This window comes from Struthio camelus, chromosome 1 (assembly GCF_040807025.1).
Source record: "Struthio camelus isolate bStrCam1 chromosome 1, bStrCam1.hap1, whole genome shotgun sequence".
Lineage (NCBI taxonomy): Eukaryota > Metazoa > Chordata > Aves > Struthioniformes > Struthionidae > Struthio > Struthio camelus.
The window spans coordinates 132,802,820-132,822,945 of record NC_090942.1 but is presented as its reverse complement, the minus strand read 5'-3'; the positions used below and the strand labels follow the sequence as shown (position 1 = coordinate 132,822,945).

The following is a 20,126-nucleotide window of genomic DNA, read 5'->3' as shown; positions in this document are numbered from 1 at the left end:
CTTCTTGTGTGTTCAACAACACAACATGCCGGTGTTTAGTTAGCAGTGTTTAGCACTGTGAACATCTGAAGTATCTCCCAAAGAGCTGGAGCACAGAAGCAAATAAAATGCCCTGTCCCCTGGCATTTTCCCCTTCTCACCTGCAGATGTTTGGCATGATCTTGCATCTCAGAGTTATAACCCACCTCCCACCAGTCAGGTGGTCAGAAACTCCCAGATCTGTCTGAGTGGAGAACTTCAAAATGTTCACATGCAAGATATAGATGATACCTTGGAGTGGTGTGCAAACTGTCCAATATTACTCTGAAGACAACAAACCATGATTTTCAGAAATAGAGACTTCACTGGGAACTTCTGAGAGCTGATCATTGTTAAATGTCAGGCTACTTTTTTAGTTTTGCAGCTCTAAATTTTAAAGTCTATTTTAAAGAGCCGCGTCCAAAAAGTATATTCTAAGTACTAACACATTATTAGTGAAAGCCACTTTTAGAAGCTGTGATTTCCTCTGTTCTGTACATTGAGCTCCAACATGAGATATTTTGTATTGCATTCATCCTTTATAAAGGGTTTTGCCAGTTACTATTTATGTAAGGACTTTAGTATTTTTATTTTCCAAGGATCTTCTCTGCTGCCTTCCCCAGTTTTTAAATGATTTAATGAACAAACTAAATAGCATACTTTAACTAACAGAAAAGAATAAAAATACAAGAAGGCATTTCCAAGTACCTGGGACTACCATATGCCGTGACTTCTTTCTGCCTTGCACTCTTTGATCTTAAAAGGCTATTTGTATTAGAAGAGATTATGCCACTATATAGAAATCCACTCTTGGCCTGTGACTGCCTAAAAGGTATGGAAACTTTGCAAGATTTTACCCAGGACAACCTTCTTTTTTGTGAGATTGTTCCTCGTCATCAAATCATGCAAGGCTCAGTCCTCAAGCATAATGGTCATATCAGACATGCCACAAAGGTAGAAAGAGGAGTCAGATCACTTCTTCAGGCCGCAGGTTTATGATGCTGCCTTAGAATAGCCAGGAGGCTTCAGTTCACTGGGGCAGCTACTTTTAACTTTTTATTTTACATTGAAGACCCAGTGACTTTCAGGGGATGTGCAGCTGTCTGTAAACCAAATTTAAGGTGGATTAAGGATTAAGGATAAATCCAAAAGTCTACAGACCACAGGCTGAAACCCACAGGACCTGGTCAGATAGGCAGAACTACTAAAAATCATGAACTTACATGGGTGTTAATATTCCACATTCCAGTTTCAGAGATAAGAGTGTATGGTACAGCTATCAGCAGAACGAGTCTGCAGACATCATCCCTTGAGTGCATTAGTAACCACTTAAATTGATGCAAGCAGTGTTTCGTCTAAAGGAATTAATAAGCGAGGGCTGAACGCTACCATAAAAAAAAGTTTACACTCAGAGGCTTGCATTAAGATTAATAAGAGCATGAAGAATAAGAAATTATAGAGGAAGGCTGAACAAACACGCTGTGAATACAGTTGTCTAATAAAACTTATATAAAGGTACTTTCTCCTATCTAGGCTGACTGGAAGTAAATTTTAGGCTTAAGAACAAAAAAATTTAGTCAGCTGATAACTCCAACAAGACAGCTTTGCTTAAGGGCTGATAAGATGACTCTCAGAATGACCCTCAGTGCCTTTAGTCCCATCAGAGGTTCCACGATGTTGGATAGGGTGGTGCCCCTTGCGGTCCTGGATCTTGTTCTCAACCTTCCTCGCAAAGGAAACCTGAGCATATTGAGGGAAGAGGGTCTCAGTCTCTATGCAGCCAGGGTAGGCAGCTGGGAGCCAGGGCCATGGAGTGCCTTTCACTTTCAATCCTGCAGGTTGCTTTTTTTTTTTGCACTTTGCTGGAATACAACAAAGCGCTCCTAAAATGTGACAGTGCCGTGTTCTCTGAATCCAGGAAGTCTTCTTCGGTCTTGATTTATGACATCGCTAATGGCTGGCTCTGGGCTGCGCTGGTTGCGCTCTTAAGAGACGCATTACTATTGCTTCGTGAGGGGAACCAAATCAATGGTCAGATTAAAAGATTGATGAGACAGTTTCTGCCTTGAAGACTCTGTTGCAGCTGGGACTCCCTAGGTGATCATGATTTTCCTCCCTACCACTATCTAGCTGCAAAAGACTAGCAGGGTTCACAAACAGTCCTATGGCATTGCCCAGAAAAGACCTCATTAACAGCACAACACAAAATCGCTTAAGATATACTTCTTAGTAGTTTCCAGGCTTTAAGGCCAGTAACCTCTTACCCAGCAAGGAGAGGCAACACCTTGACTTTCTTAATGGTTCAGTGTGCTGTAGCTGCTCACTTTCAAATATAACTTTTACCAGTGGCTTAGGCACCTGCCAAAGCGCTTGTGTTAATGATTATGCTATGCAGGTATAGCTAGACTGAAATTGCTGCTGAAACTAGTGACTTTGCAATTACAGAATCTCCCCTCAGGACCCATAGAATAAGTTTGCAATAGCAGCCTCAGAACTACGTATATATGCTAATTGGCTATTGGCAAATTGTGGCAATAAGAAATGCTACTCTATGAATATCAATTTCAAATTCTATTAAAATCATCTTTGGAAAAGTGCAGCCTTTATCTTTCTCAATGCTACTAGTTACAAAACAGGAATTTTCCTCTTATTTAATTAAAATTATGTTGTTGGAGTCCTTCTCTTAACTGTTAATTTTTTAATGCAACTTATTTACATCTGAAATGTTCAAATAATAAAATCTCAATTTCTGTCTAGATTGAATATGGATTTTTCTAGATTATGTGTTCAAAATGTACCAGTTCAAAGAAAAATTCCTGCTCTTTTTCTGTCTCCCTAAATCACATTTTATAGCATCTAAAGTATATACATAATTAAAAATTAAAAATGAACAAAATTATCAAGAGCTACTTTAGAATTCAAAGATTGCTATAGATTAGAAAGTCCAGAAGCACAGCAGGAACAAAACAAACTCCATCTTATACGAATGAATACTGTTGTTCATGAAGACTGATATATCTTCTGTTCCTTTATCCAGCAGCTCTGTCAAGTGGTTCTAAACTTTGATTTTTTTTTGTCTTTTTTTTATCAAAATCCAAACCACATTGCAAATTTCCAGGGTGGGTGAGATGAATGCACCCTATTGGCATCAGACTGCAAGAATGTTGTGATGAAAACTTGTTTCCAAGCCATTTCTCTCCTCAGTTTCATTTATATCTACAATTATTTCCTTGACTTTTTGTTAATTTTGTCTAGATCAAAGCTGCCTCTACTCCAGTTTTCAAAATAATTAACCCAGGTATTAATTAGAAGTACTGTCACAGAGGTCTGCAGAACTTAGACATATACATGAAGTTAAGCATGTATTTTATGTAGATAATTAGGTGCTTAGTTCAATTAAGGCCATAATAAGAGCAGTCACCTCATGATACTTCGTTAGGTTAAGAAGTTTGCCTGATGCCAAGACTGATTCCTCCATTTTCAGAGTTTATAGGATATCCTGTGTTATTGCCTTTCTACTGCCTCCTTTTTTAAATAGTGCCTGCTTACTTCCAGTCTTTCATAGATAACTTCTCTGCTCTGCTATGACTACCTGCTAGGTGGTAGCCATTCAGTCTTTTGATATTTACTAGCATTTCTTTTTTTCCTCAGTTCTGTGTTGGACCTGCAAACATTTCACAGAAACTGAGAGAATAACTTCTATCATCATCTTCTATTTTTCATAAATATTTTAAAACTCTTATAAGAACTCTTGACTTTTCATATCTATCAAGACCAACCTCTGAGATTGGTGCTGCACCAAATTTTTATATTAAAAGTAGAATGTCTTCAGTAGTAGTATTTAATTTAAAATTCCATGTTAATGAAAGTGACTGAGAGACATTTTAGATGCACTTTTAATTTAGTCAGGAATACAAAATTAGACTAAGTATAAGCAGAAAAATTACCATTAATAATAGATTATTCAGTTTAATTAATTAAGTTATAGTCTATCTTGTGTATATTTCAATGACAAATTTTAGTTCTAATTATAGAAAGTTAGGAAAAATATAGCTGAGAGAGGGATTTTATTGTAACTTAAAATCATTGCATTGTATTACTTGGCTGAATTTATATCTGCCTGCAATTATTTCTAGTTTTCAAGTAATGTCAGATGTAACATTAGTACTTCAGGGTTGTCAACAATGTTCCTGTAAATATTCCTGTAAAGAAAATACAAAAAATTTATCTTTAAAAAAAAATTTCAAGTTTTTCAGACTTCCAAAATTCAATAAGGCTTAATGAATTGATAGTAATGGAAAAAAAATGCATGCCCATTGCTTCAATACTTTTATATACGGGCATATTTTTCTACTATGGGCATAGGAAAAGCTTTTCTTGGCCTATGATGTGCTGAGAATATGTGCTGAGAATACTCTAAAAACCTATTTAGAATTGATTAATAAATTTTTTAACCTCTTCCCCTGTTTTCATTCACAATATTTCTGTCCAGTTCAACATTGTCCACTCTGCACAAGAATCTGGACTATTAGTAGGAATGCTACATTTAATAAGTGCTTTACCATGGCAAAATGAATGTTGATAGTTCTTTATTTTCATTAAAGGGAGGGGTTCAAAATTAAAAAAAAAAAAAAGAAAATAGTAGAATGAGTTCCATAACCAACAGCAAATACTATGGGGATAAAAACAAAAATATTTTTAAAGATTCATAATGATTTGGTCTTTTTAGAGTCTATGTAGCCAGCTAAGCTTTTGAATTACATTTTTCATTATGTGGAGGGCGATGAGCACTTTTGCACCAGGTGTATTAAATATGGCTTCACAAGTAATGAAACAAGTGCAGTTTATGAAACATCATATGTCATTACTATTTTGATGCAACAAAGCTCTTTGGGAAATTTTGAAGACTCGCTCCTTTAAAACCTGTGCTGAGTATAGCACATTTTTAAAGAGGAAAGCCTATTGCCTCTTCTTGACGCTGATTACCTGCAGTACTGGGAGAATCCAGTACTGTCGCTTCTAAGGACTCCACCTGAAATCCTGACACTCCTCATTAGAGCAGCATCCTGCTCCTGGATTCCAGTAATGAGCATGTGAATGTTTCCTCTGCTGGCATGTGCTCTGGGGAAGGAAGGAAATTAGCTACCCATCCATAGCTGGCCTTGTTTTGATCTAGAAATCAATCAATGAATTTGATCTGCTGAAGGCAGGGGTGGCTCAGTGGCTGCCCTCAGCTGCAGAGCAGCCTGCGAAAGCAGCCCAGCTCCTTTCAGTGCACCCGATGCTTCCCCTGTCACTGCTGGTTGCTCTAGAGGATTTTAGGAGACACAGAGGTGTGGATTAACGCTAGTGCCTAGATCTACAGGTTCACTGAAAGAAGGGTTCACATCTAGTGACACTATCAGGTAAGGCGTTGTGGGATTTCTCTTTATTTTGTTCTGTGAATCTTTCTTGTACTAAAACATATACCAGCTGAAAATCAGAGTTTGTCATCGGCTTGAACACAGCAGATAATGAAAAGTCTACTCTATGGAATTTTATTTTTGAAAATTTTTCATCCGTAAGTATAATTCTTCTCTCCCCCATTAGCAGAGATATCTTCAGTGTTTGATAAACCCTCAAAGGCCCAAACTACTGACTCCTTGGAGTGCAACATGGAAATCGTTAGAAAACACAGACATGTAGAATGTAAATTCAAAGCTGAATGTGTCTGCTGGTCCCTGTAGAAAGCCAAGTTGTATCTATCTTTTTGTAGGCACTGGCTTACCATTTCTGCATAACTGTTAAAATAGCATGCATACAGATGAATACTTAGATGTCTGAGCAATTTACTTACCCAGAGATCCTATTCGCATGTGACAAAGTAGATGCATATGGAGTCTGACTTTCATTTTATGCTTATACTGAGCCTTTAAATGACTGCTACAGAGAACATTTTTACTTCTTGCAAAAAGAAGCAACATTTGCAACTTCAGCCTCTGAAAGTTTATACGACTTCTACTGGATTAACATTGTAGAAAGTTACAGGGAATGTGATCATTTTTACAATTAGAAGATTACTTAAAGGAATGGATGGCATTAAAGAATTCATCCTAAATGACGCAGCAGGCATTTTGGCAAAAATCCTGCGTTCGCTTACTGAAATGATGTTTCCATACTTACTTAATGGAGATGGGATTTCATCCTGAATGTCTGTCCTTAAAACTGACCCAAACAACTTTCTCGGAATTGTGGCTGAGCATACTTCCATAACCGTTACTCAATGTCCCAACTTTTGCATCCATATAGCAGTTCAAATGATTCACCAGAGTTTGTCTTCATGGTCTGTTTTGACCAGAGTCTTGAACTACCAGTGGGTCTGGGCTAACTGAAACCTACGTGGACTGAACGCATCATACTTTTAGCACAGGCTGTACTTGACCCCACTGTGCTAAACTAATCCAAAGCCCCTGTGCGCTCTCAGGCTTGTTTACAGTGCGCTAACAAAGAATTTTTTGCATTGAGTCTGGCTGAATTTGGCCACGTGAGGTCTGCTTTAGATTTTGTTTCAGTCTTTTCCCAAAATGCATGCAACAAAATTTCACAGATATGGAGGCCACTCGATCAGAGCTCCTGCCTCATTGTGTCCTTCCAGATAGGCAGCAGTCTGCAGCTACAAACCACGTAACTAGAGGGGATTACTTGTCCGTTCTCAAGGAATTGGAAGAGGAAAACTTAAGCCTCCTCCCACCTGCATTTAAATGTTTCGTGCTATTGCTGTTGCATGATATTGTGTGTCATACTCTACTGTGTCTGCTAAATTAAGTGACATTCAATATATAACATAGGTCTACACACTACCTAGATGCAATGCAAAATGAACTTTTTCTGATATGTTTCTATAAAAAGGAATCCTGAAATGGTTAAGGGAAGAGCAGTGCTCTCAGATACAAAAGTATATGTAGTTATTTGCTTTTACTCTCCATGGGAAAGAAAAAAGATTCGGATGAAATCATCAACATCCCTGTCTTTGGTAATTAGCAGGTGTTTTTGTAGGAGGAAACAGGTAGTGAGTAAGTATGCTCCAGTTTATTGCTAATGCACAGGAACCTGACAAAAACAAATCTTTGGAATGGCATAATCTATACCTAAGACAAAGTGCAAATAACAATCAGTCAATCACGTCTTCATTCTAAGGATGCATGGATAGTAAACTGAACTGCCTGCTGATGGGAGGAAACAAGGAATTTCTCATGTTAAAGGGAAGCTCGAGTTGCCAGTAGCTTGCTTTCTTTTCCATTTGGATTTGGCTTTGTTTTCTGACACTGAATATTTAATCGGACCAGTACCCAAATTGATTTTGTACCCAAGTATGGGAATTTTTAGCTATTCCTTTACTACCTAATAATATAAGCAATAATATAAAGTCCTTCATGACTTATTCAGAGCAGGAATTTTCTGATTAAGTAGTTTTCCTTGGAAAAGGCAGGTATGCTGAGACCAAACTTTTTCATGGGAAAAATATCTGTTCCTGTAAATAGCCAAGAAAACACAAAACTATGCTGCACTTCCTGCATGTTTGCTGGACTCCAGGACGTGTTGCTCAACGGATAGCCTACGTGGGAAACAGCCTGAGAGCAAAGAGGTTGCAGAGCTCCCTGCTGCCGTGTGATGTGGCCAAAGAACTGGCAAGATGCGAGCCCCAGGTCCCGGACTCGCTGACTCAGCCACAAGAGCCAGATGTTTGCAGACTCACATTGCTCTTTCAGTCCATTTAGGAAAGCATTTTAAAAATATGAATAAAGATCAGAAAGGTCCTTTAGAATATAGGGATCAGTCCCCTTGGTTGAAAGCAGGAGTCAGTGGAGCTCTTTAGCAACCACATACAGAGAAGTTGTATCTACTATCTGTTTAAACACTTCCGTACAGATGTGAATTGCAGTAGTTTTACAAGTTCTCCCAGTTTTCTCTACACCTGAAATTCTAGGTTTTTTTGACCAATTAGAGAAAATAGTAAATGATCCCATTCCTCTTTTACTACATCACAGAAAAGGCCACATAGCTATCTGCCTATTGTAGTTTTTAAAATGTTTTACAGAGTTGGTAATGTAACCCAAATAATTTTAGTTCTTCAAAATCCGGCTAATATGCAGACATCCTAAAGCCAATCAAATAGAATTTCTCATCATGCTCTGTGTAACCCATGCATTTCAGATTTTGAGAATTGTCTGCTCATTCCAATGTGTTGGGCAATCTGAAAACAAAATTACCAGATAAAGTAATTCTACTTTAAATTGAGCTTTCTACTTTTTGTCACAGTTAAAAATATCTGACAGATGGGTTGTATATTAGCTCAGGGAAGCCACTGTGCTAATGCATCTAAAAGTTTTCCAAAATAGATTGCATATCTAGCTGAATTGGAGTTTCAATAAATTCATGACTGCCTGAACCCATCTGTGTGGACACACCCTAGATGCTGGCCATTTAGAGACATACGCTAGTAAAACTGTGCAGAGAAGTAGTGTAGAAAGAAATGTTCCCTGCAGGCTAAGATATGGCAGTTCTAGCTGGTGGAAATGTTGGACCCCCCCCCACACACACACACAAGGTATGGAAATTGTATACTTCAAATAAGTGCATTAATGTGATATTTACATATGCAAGAAAATAGTGGCCTAGTGTGAATTTTCTTTCTAATTGGAAACGTGCACGCCATCTTGATAGATGATATCCTGAAGCCTTTAAAACGGTTTGAACACTGCGTTATTTCTTATAATTTATCCCTTTGAGAAATGATGCATTCTCATCTTTGATTAAAGACGTTCAATAGACCAACGCTGCTCTCAAGCGTGTAATATGGTTATGACCATTACCAAGGTGATAACAGAAAATGACATTGCCACATCATCATTTTCTCAGCTTGTGGTATTTTTCCCATCTATCTCTTGACCTTTCTGCACGTTAATGCTGCTGCTGGGTTGACACTGTCCTACTGTAGAATCAGAAGCCGTCCCTGTAAACTCCCTGTATCTCTTACTAGATCCATTCAGTGTTATTTCAAGCCATTGTCTGAGGCATTAGGTGCTTTTTTAATGTGAAGGATTGTGATTTCACAAATATTCCAGAAAAGAATAATGGAAAGAGTGAACCATAGCAGACAGTGCTTCTCTTTCTTTACTTTTCTTGTTCTTTTTTTTTTCTATGAACACAATAGGCCAATAGATCATTGCACACAGAAAATGTTCAGGGGAGAGAATGAAGCACATGAACACTTTTCACAGAGTTTGAAACTGAAATTTTACCATTTTACTTCTGCCATCTGCAAATCTTAATGAGCATAGCAGGCATGGTTCCTGGGAAGGAAGAGTGGGCCATTCAAGATTAGCACCTTTTCACTGACTTAATTTGTGCACTTTACATCCATACTGCATTTGGCAGGCTTTTCCAAATAGGTGCTGCCAGACTACAAAAAAAGGAATAAATGAGGAAGGGACTGGCTCAGTAAATAACTGAATTCAGCATTGAACGAATGCAACGTTACTTATGACACACAATAGAGCATTCAATCAGCTCTCTTCTACAAGCAATTGATATTCTCAATAGCCTGTGCATAATGTTGTCGAGAGAGTTAGAAGGATGTTAACATTTCATTACTCTTGCCATTGATTTTTCTCTTCTTTCTTCACAACAAAAATCAAAATGTGACCTCTCTTCCACTGAGTTAGTTCCACAGCACTTGCCATTATTGACCTCCTAATGAAAATTAATGATGGCTCCTTTGATTCAGTCTCTCAAGTAGGCACACCAAACACATTGAAGAAACAGGTACATTTATTTCTTATATTGAAATGAAAGGACACACTGTCAAATATCAAAATGTACATTAATGCAACATTAAATCAGAAAATTTAAGCACACAGAAATCAAGAGATTTAGACTGCATCACCAGGAGCTGATGCTGCAAAGCTTTAAACTTGGTAACAATTTCAGACCTGGAAAGCCAAGGATTTTTATAAGTAAACCTACACCTACACTGGGAACATTTCAGCTCTGGGCCCTAAATTTATAGCACAAATTTGGCAAGACTGAAATGTTTTTACCATGCAGCATAGACAATTGTGCATTAATTTAATTATTTTCATACTTTTCTTTTTTGAAGATAGAAAAGAATTTGAATTCTCAGTGACGTTTTTCTTTTGTGATCATAAGCTGTCACCACACAGCGTAATGGATATCCTTCGTTATAGACCCTTACACAAATATATATGCACAAACTGACTTCTGTCTAAGGATATCAACCCCTTTTTCCTTGTATCTGTGTAAATAAGGATTAACTCTATGAGGTAAAGTGGCAAAGGTGGAACTATATGGAGTCATATCTGGAGAATGGGTGAAAGCTCACCATTTTATCTAAACAATTTGCTATTCCTGGGGAATTATCTAGGAAATGTGCAGGAATAATACATAGTCTAACTTACTTTCTTCTCCTCTTTCTTTAGACAACAAAGATTACGATGCATATCTATCCTATACCAAAGTGGATCCTGACCAATGGAATCAAGAAACTGGAGAAGAAGAAAGATTTGCTCTTGAGATCCTACCGGATATGCTTGAAAAGCATTATGGATACAAGTTGTTCATACCAGATAGAGATTTGATTCCCACAGGAAGTAAGTCTCATCCTTATGCCTGTGTGTTTCTTAAATGGTAAATATAGTGATTGCGTATGTGGATTTAGTGTCCTTTCTATGCATACTCCCTCAGACGGTCATCTATGGGTTTCCTCCATTGTCTTAAGGAAGAGAGAGTGCAAGCCACCAGACACGCTTAAGGTATATTTCCCAGCTAAAAGAATCTTTTTTAGCCCTTGTTTTCTGTTCCTGGGGGTGTGTCTGGAAATATATCCCTGATTCTAAGTCAGAAAAAAAGATACGAAAGATTGCTATATTTTTTTTTTCCAGACATTCAGGCAGGAAGGACTAAGGCAAGAGCCGAGTAATAATACCTGCAGCAGAGCAAAGGAGTGAATTCTGTTAGTGTCTATAGCAGATAAATTTGTAGTGGAGGTACTAGATCATTCTCAGAACTTGAAAATGAGAACTGATTCCAGCTGGTGAAAGTGTATATTCTTTTTCATCTTTCTTTCACATAGTCCAACCTACCTTCAGTTATTTTTTTGTAAATTTGTTATAGTAGCCTTCGTAATTATCAGTCTAACCATTTAGCCAGCTACTAAGTTCTGTATATTTTACTAAAGATAAGAAAGGATGTATAATATAGGTAAAGTATAACACTAAACATAGTGCCATGGATATTTTTAAATCTAAAGCAGCCTAAATATTAATTTGCAGGAGGCAATATTCTGTTTTTGTGACTGTGTGGCAGAGGGAATAAAAGTAAAAGAAGAATGTAACCCTACAGCACACATTAAAGTAGCATTTGAGTTACGAACTGAAGCACATAGTTGCTGTTCGGTTACCTAGCTGGGTGCCTTCACCTTTTTGAAGGGAAAATAATTATGGACATACTTGTTCTCACAAAGATATACGTACTGGTACCAAACCACACCTCATTCACAAACACTCATGAACTGCAACACATGGGAGGATTTGGAATAAATGTTTGCAACTGATGTTCTTGCAGCAGGCAGTGAACTCTTCTGGAGCCAGGGAATTTACCTCTCTTGTTTTCCCCCAGCCTATGGGAGCGGAATATTTTCTTGGATTGATTTTTGAGCATTTGTCTTATTTTGTAGCCTACATTGAAGACGTGGCAAGATGTGTAGACCAAAGCAAACGACTGATCATCGTCATGACTCCAAATTATGTGGTAAGAAGAGGCTGGAGCATCTTTGAACTGGAAACGAGGCTTCGGAACATGTTAGTCACAGGCGAAATTAAAGTGATACTGATTGAATGCAGTGAACTACGGGGAATTATGAACTACCAGGAGGTCGAGGCCCTGAAACATACCATCAAGCTTCTCACTGTCATTAAATGGCATGGGCCAAAATGCAACAAGTTGAATTCCAAATTCTGGAAACGTTTACAGTACGAAATGCCTTTTAAGAGGATAGAACCCATCACACACGAGCAGGTTTTAGATGTCAGTGAGCAGGGGCCCTTTGGGGAACTTCAGACAGTCTCCGCAATTTCCATGGCTGCTGCCACCTCCACTGCTCTTGCCACTGCCCATCCAGATCTACGCTCCACCTTTCATAACACATATCATTCACAGATGCGCCAGAAACACTATTATCGAAGCTATGAATATGACGTACCTCCTGCCGGCACCCTGCCTCTTACCTCAATAGGTAACCAGCATACCTACTGCAACATCCCTATGACACTTATAAATGGGCAGCGGCCACAGACAAAAACTAACAGGGAGCAGAACCCGGATGAGGCTCACACAAACAGTGCGATACTGCCCCTCTTGCCACGGGAGACCAGTATATCCAGTGTCATCTGGTGACAGAAATGCAAGGGGACGTCAACCCCCTTGAGTAGGAGCAGAGTCTGCAGTCCGGTGCCTGGAACTACATCCTCGACTGCTGCTGTTAAACATGCATTACAATCGATAACATACGAGGAAAAACAGGGTCTTGTATATATGTTTTTTGCAATTTCTTTGTAGCATCAGTCTTCCTGTTTTACCCATGTCTCTTCCCATTCACATTTTCAACTTTGTTTTATATGTCATTGGAATTTGTATATTTACATTTTTTTAAATGGAGAGACTGCTGTATAGATAGGAAACTTTTTTGCTTCATTAGCATAGTTTCAGACTTTCGTTTTGTTTTGTTTTTAACCTCTCCTGGGAATGCTTGGACAAAGCTATGTTGATACCAGACGCAACATCCATTTTGTTGGCCTGCCTAGCCTGATACACGAAGGCCATGCCTGCTGCAATTCACCTGTTTTGAAGAATATTTGTTCTTAGAAGGACCCCGTCCCTCAGTGAGAGCTCCAGTTTCATTTCTCCTCCCATAATGTGCTCCACTCCTTCCCTGCCCTTGCAACGGCCCCATTTGGGTAACACTGCAGTCTGATCGTCTAACATTTAACCTGGTAGCTACTCGTCAAACACCAGAATATACCCAGTCTGTATCAGTTTCTTCACAGTAGTCACTACAGAGTGTGTAGAAACTAGAGATGGTTTGGTTTTTTGTTTCTCGGGGGCGGGGGCATTGCTTTGTTTTAAGAATGGGTTGACTGTATCCCTTTTATAAATACAAAAGCGAACCATAATTTTAACTCTTCCTGGAAAAGTATTAATGTGGTTGCAGATTTTATTTTTAGGCATTTGACATTTTCTCTCTCTCCCTCCAAATTTCTGCAAATAAGATTATTATCAATTGTCAGGCAAATAAGGTGTTAGGCACTGAAGTACACTGAGTCCTGCTGATATTTACAGTGATGACTTCCAAACCAAAGCGGAATGAAAGGACAATATCATAGATGGCTTGTCACTTTGTATTATAGAAAGTGTTATTTTCTAAACAAGCAAGGGCAAAACATTATTAGAGTCCCCCTGTATTTTAATGTTTCACAAACTGTATTTTCTTTAAAATGATATATTGAGGATTAAGAAATCTTCTTTCATTTGATTTCAGCTTATAATGACAAGTAAAACTGTATTAATTTCAATATGATTTCAGTAAGAACTCAGGCAGAAAAAACCACAACATGAATACCAATAAATATCATTGTTTTAAGAATAAACATTATTTATACAAAATTAATATTTAAATCAGACCTGGAAGTATTGAAAACAATTTATTCACTTTAATGAAAAAAGAAATTAGTTTTATTTTTAATGTATGATTCCATCTTTGAGGAGTTGCAAATTACGTGTGTACCCAGGCTGCTAGGGAATTGAAAAAAAACCACTACATTTACAACTGCATTTCTTTAAGACAAATGAAATAAGCCTCTTACCCATACTTATCTTTTAAATAATGGAAAAGTCCTTTCTGGTTTTAGAAAGAGTAAAGAGAAGAAACTGTATATTTTATAACTGTAAAATGTATTCAGGCCAAATTTTCTGCTAGTCTCTGAGAGCTGGGGCAGTTCCTGGTTGCAGCACACTGATGTATCGTCGTGGGTTTCATTTACTCTGGCAGAAATGTTACTGTAATACTGGAAAAGCAGATCTTACAGTCTATTTCAGTAATTAATTGACTTTAGCTATTTTTATGGTAGCTGACTTGTATTGGCCAATATAATGGATGCGTGGGGTTTGTTCATGCTAACGGTCACAATGAGAAAAGTACAGCTTATTATATTTTGGTCCTATTAATGAGAAGTGATGGGTAGAGAGCGGGGAAACTGCAGTTTGGGGATGTTTGTGGGAGCAATCCAGAACTGACAGTGTGGGAGGAAATGGCTATGATCCTGTTGTGAAAGTCAAGAAATCTCAGTATCTGCATAACAAGCTAATGGAGCTTGGGGATGTGCACTGATTTTTATTTGCTTAAAAATGTTTATTTTTCTGACAATTCGCTGGAGTCCTTTTCTACAGTCTGTTCATTACAGTGTCTCCTTCTGGACATGTGCCAAATGTCCACAAGATGGAAATGAAGCTGCCAGGCCAGATAAAATTTTAAGACAGCTTTGCACATTTGGTTATTTTCATACTCTAAGAAAGCTATTATTTACTTGCTATTATAGACAGCTGTCAGGCACTGATGGCATTTTCCTTCATTCAACTGGATGCCAAATACCCCGGTTCCCTCTAAAAGCAATGCATTATTCTCCCCCTTTTCCCTCCCCCTTACATGCCCTGGGGTAAAGACTGGGATGTGGAATAAATGTAGAATGCAACAATCCGACCGCAGTCACACTCAAACCATTGGTAGGTGTTTCTTTAGCCACATCGGGAGTACTTTTCTGTTGCTCTATTTTTAGTGTAGGTTTAAGCACTTTGAATAGCATGATTCAGGGATTGATGGGTACTATTTGATATTCACATTACTTAAAAAAAGTTTTTCTTATAATGTTTTGTCATAATATTAAACAAAAGAAAAATAAAAAACAAAAAAACACAAAAAAAACCAAAATCTGAAATAAATGGAGAAGCTGTCTATGGCTTTAGAAACATTCCTCCTTAGTATTCCTCCTCTATGAACAACTCTGTGTGGGAAGCAGTGAAGGAAACTGTTGTGTGTTCACGTGCTCTATGTTTGACAAAAGTTCTGTTGGAACGCAAAATAAAATGAAAAAAAAAAACAAACTGTCATTGCCCTAGTGCTTAGGCTCCATCCTTTTCTGGTGAAGGTGTTCTAGTTTTTGACAATGCAGACTGAAGCGTGCATGCAATAGCCAATGTAAGGTTTAGCCATAAACAAATAGCACTTTATTTTTAAGACTGTACAGTGTAATGATTGGAAAGACTTACTCTGCCAGGTCAATAACTTCGGGTTTCTATGAGGATTCTATGCACATGAATTATCCAAGTGTGGTGCTTTGTCTTTGTAAGGCTCTCTCTTATCAGGGTAATCCTTGATATAAAACTAAAGGACTCTGTTGCACAACCTATGGAAATTCAGTATACAGGTCCTCCAGACAGCATGTACAGCTGGACAGAAATGCGGGACCGTACAGTATGCAACTAATTAGTCTGAAGGCAGATTGCATTGCTGGGTCTGATTCTGTTCTCAGTTGCAACAGCATAAATTGAGAGTAAATCTAATAAAGCTGAACAAATGTAAGATTGATTTGTGTGAGAGAAGAAAATTAGAAAAGCAAACAGAAAAGGAACTCACAGTGGCAGCCTATGACAGGCTGAAATCTTGACCACAATGAAAGAAGTAGGAAAATGTCTGTTGAATTTTAGTAGGGACCCAGTCCTCACCGGGTGACCAATGTCAAACGCTTCAGTATCATTTTTTTCAATATGATCCGGTTTCAAGCTAAACACAGTTAGCCTTAGATGAAAACTTATATTTTTCTATTAGTGCACAGCTTGTGTGTATGTTACAGACTGAGCGAAATCAGCTTCAAGATAATTAGAAAGCTTGTTATACCCGTCTGATTAAAATTCACAAAGTTTTACTTGAATATGGTGCATTAATGACACATTTAAATTATCAATAGAGCAATGAGATTTGGGAAAAAACTGTCCTGGTAAACAGGCTTCCTTTATTCTTTCTGAAAGAAAAGAAGAGAAAAGAAAAAAGAAAAGAAAAGAAAAGAAAAGAAAAAAGAAAAGAGAAGAGAAGAGAAGAGAAGAGAAGAGAAGAGAAGAGAAGAGAAGAGAAGAGAAGAGAAGAGAAGAGAAGAGAGGAGAGGAGAGGAGAGGAGAGGAGAGGAGAGGAGAGGAGAGGAGAGGAGAGGAGAGGAGAGGAGAGGAGAGGAGAGGAGAGGAGAGGAGAGGAGAAAAGAAAAACAAAATGTCAAACTAACAAGCCTAAGGAGAGTTGAATTAAAATCCAAAGCAGGGTAAAAATCCTAGCAGTAAAGTAAAGACAAAAATGGGATAAAGGCCTATGGAGAAGGTCAAAATATTCACCTATTTCTTGACTGTATTGTGTCTTTTTTTACCGTGCAATGCTCTGCACTCTGGCTGACCTATGTAAAGCAACTGGCATTTCTGGGGATCCTCCAGATAGATCAGCAACACAAATATAGCCCTACATATCTAATCACTTCTGAGCGATTTTCTGTTTGCTGGTAGTCTAGCACAGAGTTGTTGGTGCATCCTCTATTGTTGTGATACAGAGGGTGGCAGAAATTTGTCAACACTAAAAAATCTCCATAACAGGTTTAGTTTATTATCCAGAGTAACTATATTTCCTTTACAACCACCTCTAATCTGATATGCTGCTATTAGTAGCCTTTTTTTTTTCTTCATTTCTCAGCTGAGCAGGAAATTAATTTGGCTGGAATCAGAAAAATATAAGCAAATTTGAAGCAATACTCTCCTCCTATAATGATTGCAGCACGTTCCTTAGCATTTTTTTCAATTAGTCACAACTCTTCACCTCACAAATAGCCCACTGTGTAGAGGTTGGGGAATGGACATTGTAAGTTGTATGTGTGATGCATGAAGAGGTTTGTACACTTAATTTAAGTTTCGATAACAAGTTGTCACTTGTGATGTTATTTTGCTGGGCCATTTCCCATCAACTCAGCCTATAAGCTCAAGGAAGATGTGTTGGCAGCATTACACTTCTCCAGCTGACCTTTGCTTGATGTTCCAGAAATACAGAGCCCTGGGGAATAAAACTAATAGAAATATTTCTGCTATTAAGATTGTTCCTATCCTTTGTGTTTGTTTAAATTCTGTTTGAGGCAACATTTGATCTTTGCTCTGTGCTAATAAACTCTGTGGGTGGGAGGTCAAGAGTCTGCAGAACTGTGTAATAGTCAGAGCAGAAAATACAAAGACAGGCCTGAAACTTATTTAAATAACGTATAAATTCGGCAGTTGCTCAATTTACTAAAAATGCACATGGAGGTTGGGAATTGTTCAAGGAAGTATTACAACCAGCCTCATTCCCAAAGTTTATCAGCATGCTTACATTAAATAGCCAATATCCTAGATAAGACAATTTCTGAAATATAGCTGATTAAAATATTTATATTTTGAGGGATTAAGAGTAGCATGATTTTCTAGCATCTACATGTTATATGAAATAGATAATCTTTATCTAGTCTTGAGTTTACACATCACTCTGCTGGATGACTAGACTTAGAAAAACGATTTGGAGTAAAATCTGAGAGTTAAGAAGCTGATGGAGTTTTTGGGCGGTTTTTTTGGTTAAGAAATCTCTCTCTTTGGTCAAGGTATGATAGAAGGAACACACAAATTGCTCCAAAAATAAAATGGATGTGCTTTTTAACCTTCTCTTTCTCTTTTTATCGAATATTATCTTTCGCTCTGCCTCTCCAAACTATACAAAATCACCAGCTGTTCTCCAGGAAAAATTAACAGCTATCAAGCCCACACTCTCAAATGCACTTAGTGGCAGAGAAGGAAGCTCAAGCTCAAGCGAGGGCTTTGGAGTGGAGTCTGCCTGTACCCACGCAGGGAGAGGCACCGCTTGCTTCGCTGCCCCTGTGCAGGTGAGAGAAGCTATAGGCACAACATATCTCCAAGCTTCTCCCCACTATAGGCAACAAACCTTGCAAGAAGGTGGGAAGGCCTTACTATTACTGACAGTAAATCCGAGAGCCATTGGCAGGGCTGAGCGCAGGTCCTTTGCCACAAAGCAGCAAGAGGCAAGGGAGCACGGAGCACGCAGCAGCATTCCTGATTTGCTCAGTGTGCAAAGCCAAAGCCAACACTGAGCCTAGAAAGAGGTTAGCTTACTTGGTTAGAGTGCAATCCTAAATAAATGAAGATTGCCATTCTCAGCCAGCTCTGCTAGCCCTGCACCTGAGCTCACCATCGGCTGCTCTCGTTCTGCTTCTCTCTGCATTTGCCTCGCAGGCTGCATGACACACAAGAGAGCACACTAAGCTTGCTGTAAGCCTGCGAAAACTCTTTACGCAAGCGTTTAGGGTGATTAGGTGTCTGCTCTCCTGAGAAGAGACTTATAGGAGCAAAGCTTTGATTTGTAAATAATCTTCATTTTTATTCTCGGTTCACACACCATTTTTTACGTCCTCTTATAGTGCTCCTGTGAAGCTGCATTCTGATACTGGCCTGAACTTCCTGCAAAGTGAAAAGAAAGTCTAAAATAGGTCAGCCATGGACTCCATATATCTTCACCCATGCATCTGCTGTTAAGCTACAGGGTCTGATCACACACTCAAAAAACAAAAATAAGCAAAGCAAAGCAAAGCAGCAGTGCAACTACTAAGTCCTATTTCAACCTGTTTCTTTAAGGGTCTATGTTTTCAGAGCAGGCTGTTTTCAGCTGCAGTTTTGAAGGAAGTCAGCTGAGAGACTGTTTTAAATTTTCTTGTCATTGTTTGCATGATAGGTAAATCACAGAGAGATTTCATTTGATTTTTACAAAGTCCCATTCTTCACTGCAAGTTTAATAGAAATATGGCAATGAATTTACAGATTTAGAAGGAATTGTTTGCCAGAGTTAATATTCTCTGGTGAATAGCTCACTGCACCTCTAATTATGTTCTTAGGGACACTTCAGTAGACAATTAATCAATTAGCATTATACACGTAACTTCAGTGTCGCATTAGAATGTTGTACATTTGTCTTCTTAAAACCCAGGAAAATTCAAATGGGACAATTATGTAAATACAAAGCAAAGAGGAGAACTGCCACAGCCACACAACTCTCTCTCACGTTCTGTCTTAGCAAAATAGCTCAGTGGCATCAGGCTCCTTCTCTCAGATCACTAACCTACGTCTACCTCAGCAAAACAAACTTATCTTTGCAAAATATACAGACATCTGGGGAAATATTTTTGAAATAAGCACTCTTGAATCTTAGTAACATCCTGAAAAGCACTTCTGTACTTTTTTATGTCTACACATAAATATCTTAACATGCAACCATTTAATCACAGAGCAGTAAAACTAAGCAAAATAAGCAACCCTCTCTTAAAAAAATCAAAGAAGACCCAGAAACCTGGTTTGTTCACAGGACCACGTTCTCCACGTGTTGCAAGATGAAGACAAACCTGTAACTAGGCCATTGCTGGTGACTGTGTGACACAGTTACCTGTGTGCAGGTGACAGAGGGTGGGGGAAGTATAGTGAAGACATTTCCTGGTCATGTAATGGCCAGGTGGATTGTACACACCTCTCCTGGTTATATTGCCATGGGGGATTACAGACATCCTTTGCCTGTAGGGTATTAGATACCCAGAATTTCCCAGGTACTTCCTTCATCTCCCGGGTGCTATCTGAAGCCATTTTTATGGTCTTGTTAGAAGGAGGAGATATTTTTTCAAGGTGACAGGAGCTATATGAATGACACAAATATCTTCCAGAGTTGCTGTCGCTGTGGATAACAATTAGTGTCAGTAAGGTTCATCTCCTATATTCTCCTCTTACCTTCTCACTCATCTCATCTCCTAAGCAAAAGAGGTCATGAATAGCTCTCAATGCAACAAATTGATAGGTAAATAGAGTTCCCATGCATTTTTCTTTTCTTTTTTTTTTTTTTTACTGTAAGGTATTTGCTGAGAAAATCAGCAGCCGAGACTGTATTT

General features: G+C 38.4%; 1 protein-coding gene across 5 annotated transcripts in view; it reads left to right on the top strand.

The window, feature by feature from the left end:
• The window catches only part of IL1RAPL1 (interleukin 1 receptor accessory protein like 1), a 764,216-nt gene extending 747,971 nt beyond the window's left edge, over positions 1-16,245 (top strand). For all 5 annotated transcript variants that reach the window (XM_009665395.2, XM_068917343.1, XM_009665396.2 and 2 more), the window contains 2 exons: positions 10,497-10,667; positions 11,753-16,245. In XM_009665395.2, coding sequence (XP_009663690.1) covers positions 10,497-10,667; positions 11,753-12,471 — 890 coding nt within the window. In that variant the 3' untranslated portion in view covers positions 12,472-16,245. The remainder of the gene's footprint in view (positions 1-10,496; positions 10,668-11,752) is intronic.
• The last annotated feature ends 3,881 nt before the right edge of the window (positions 16,246-20,126 follow it).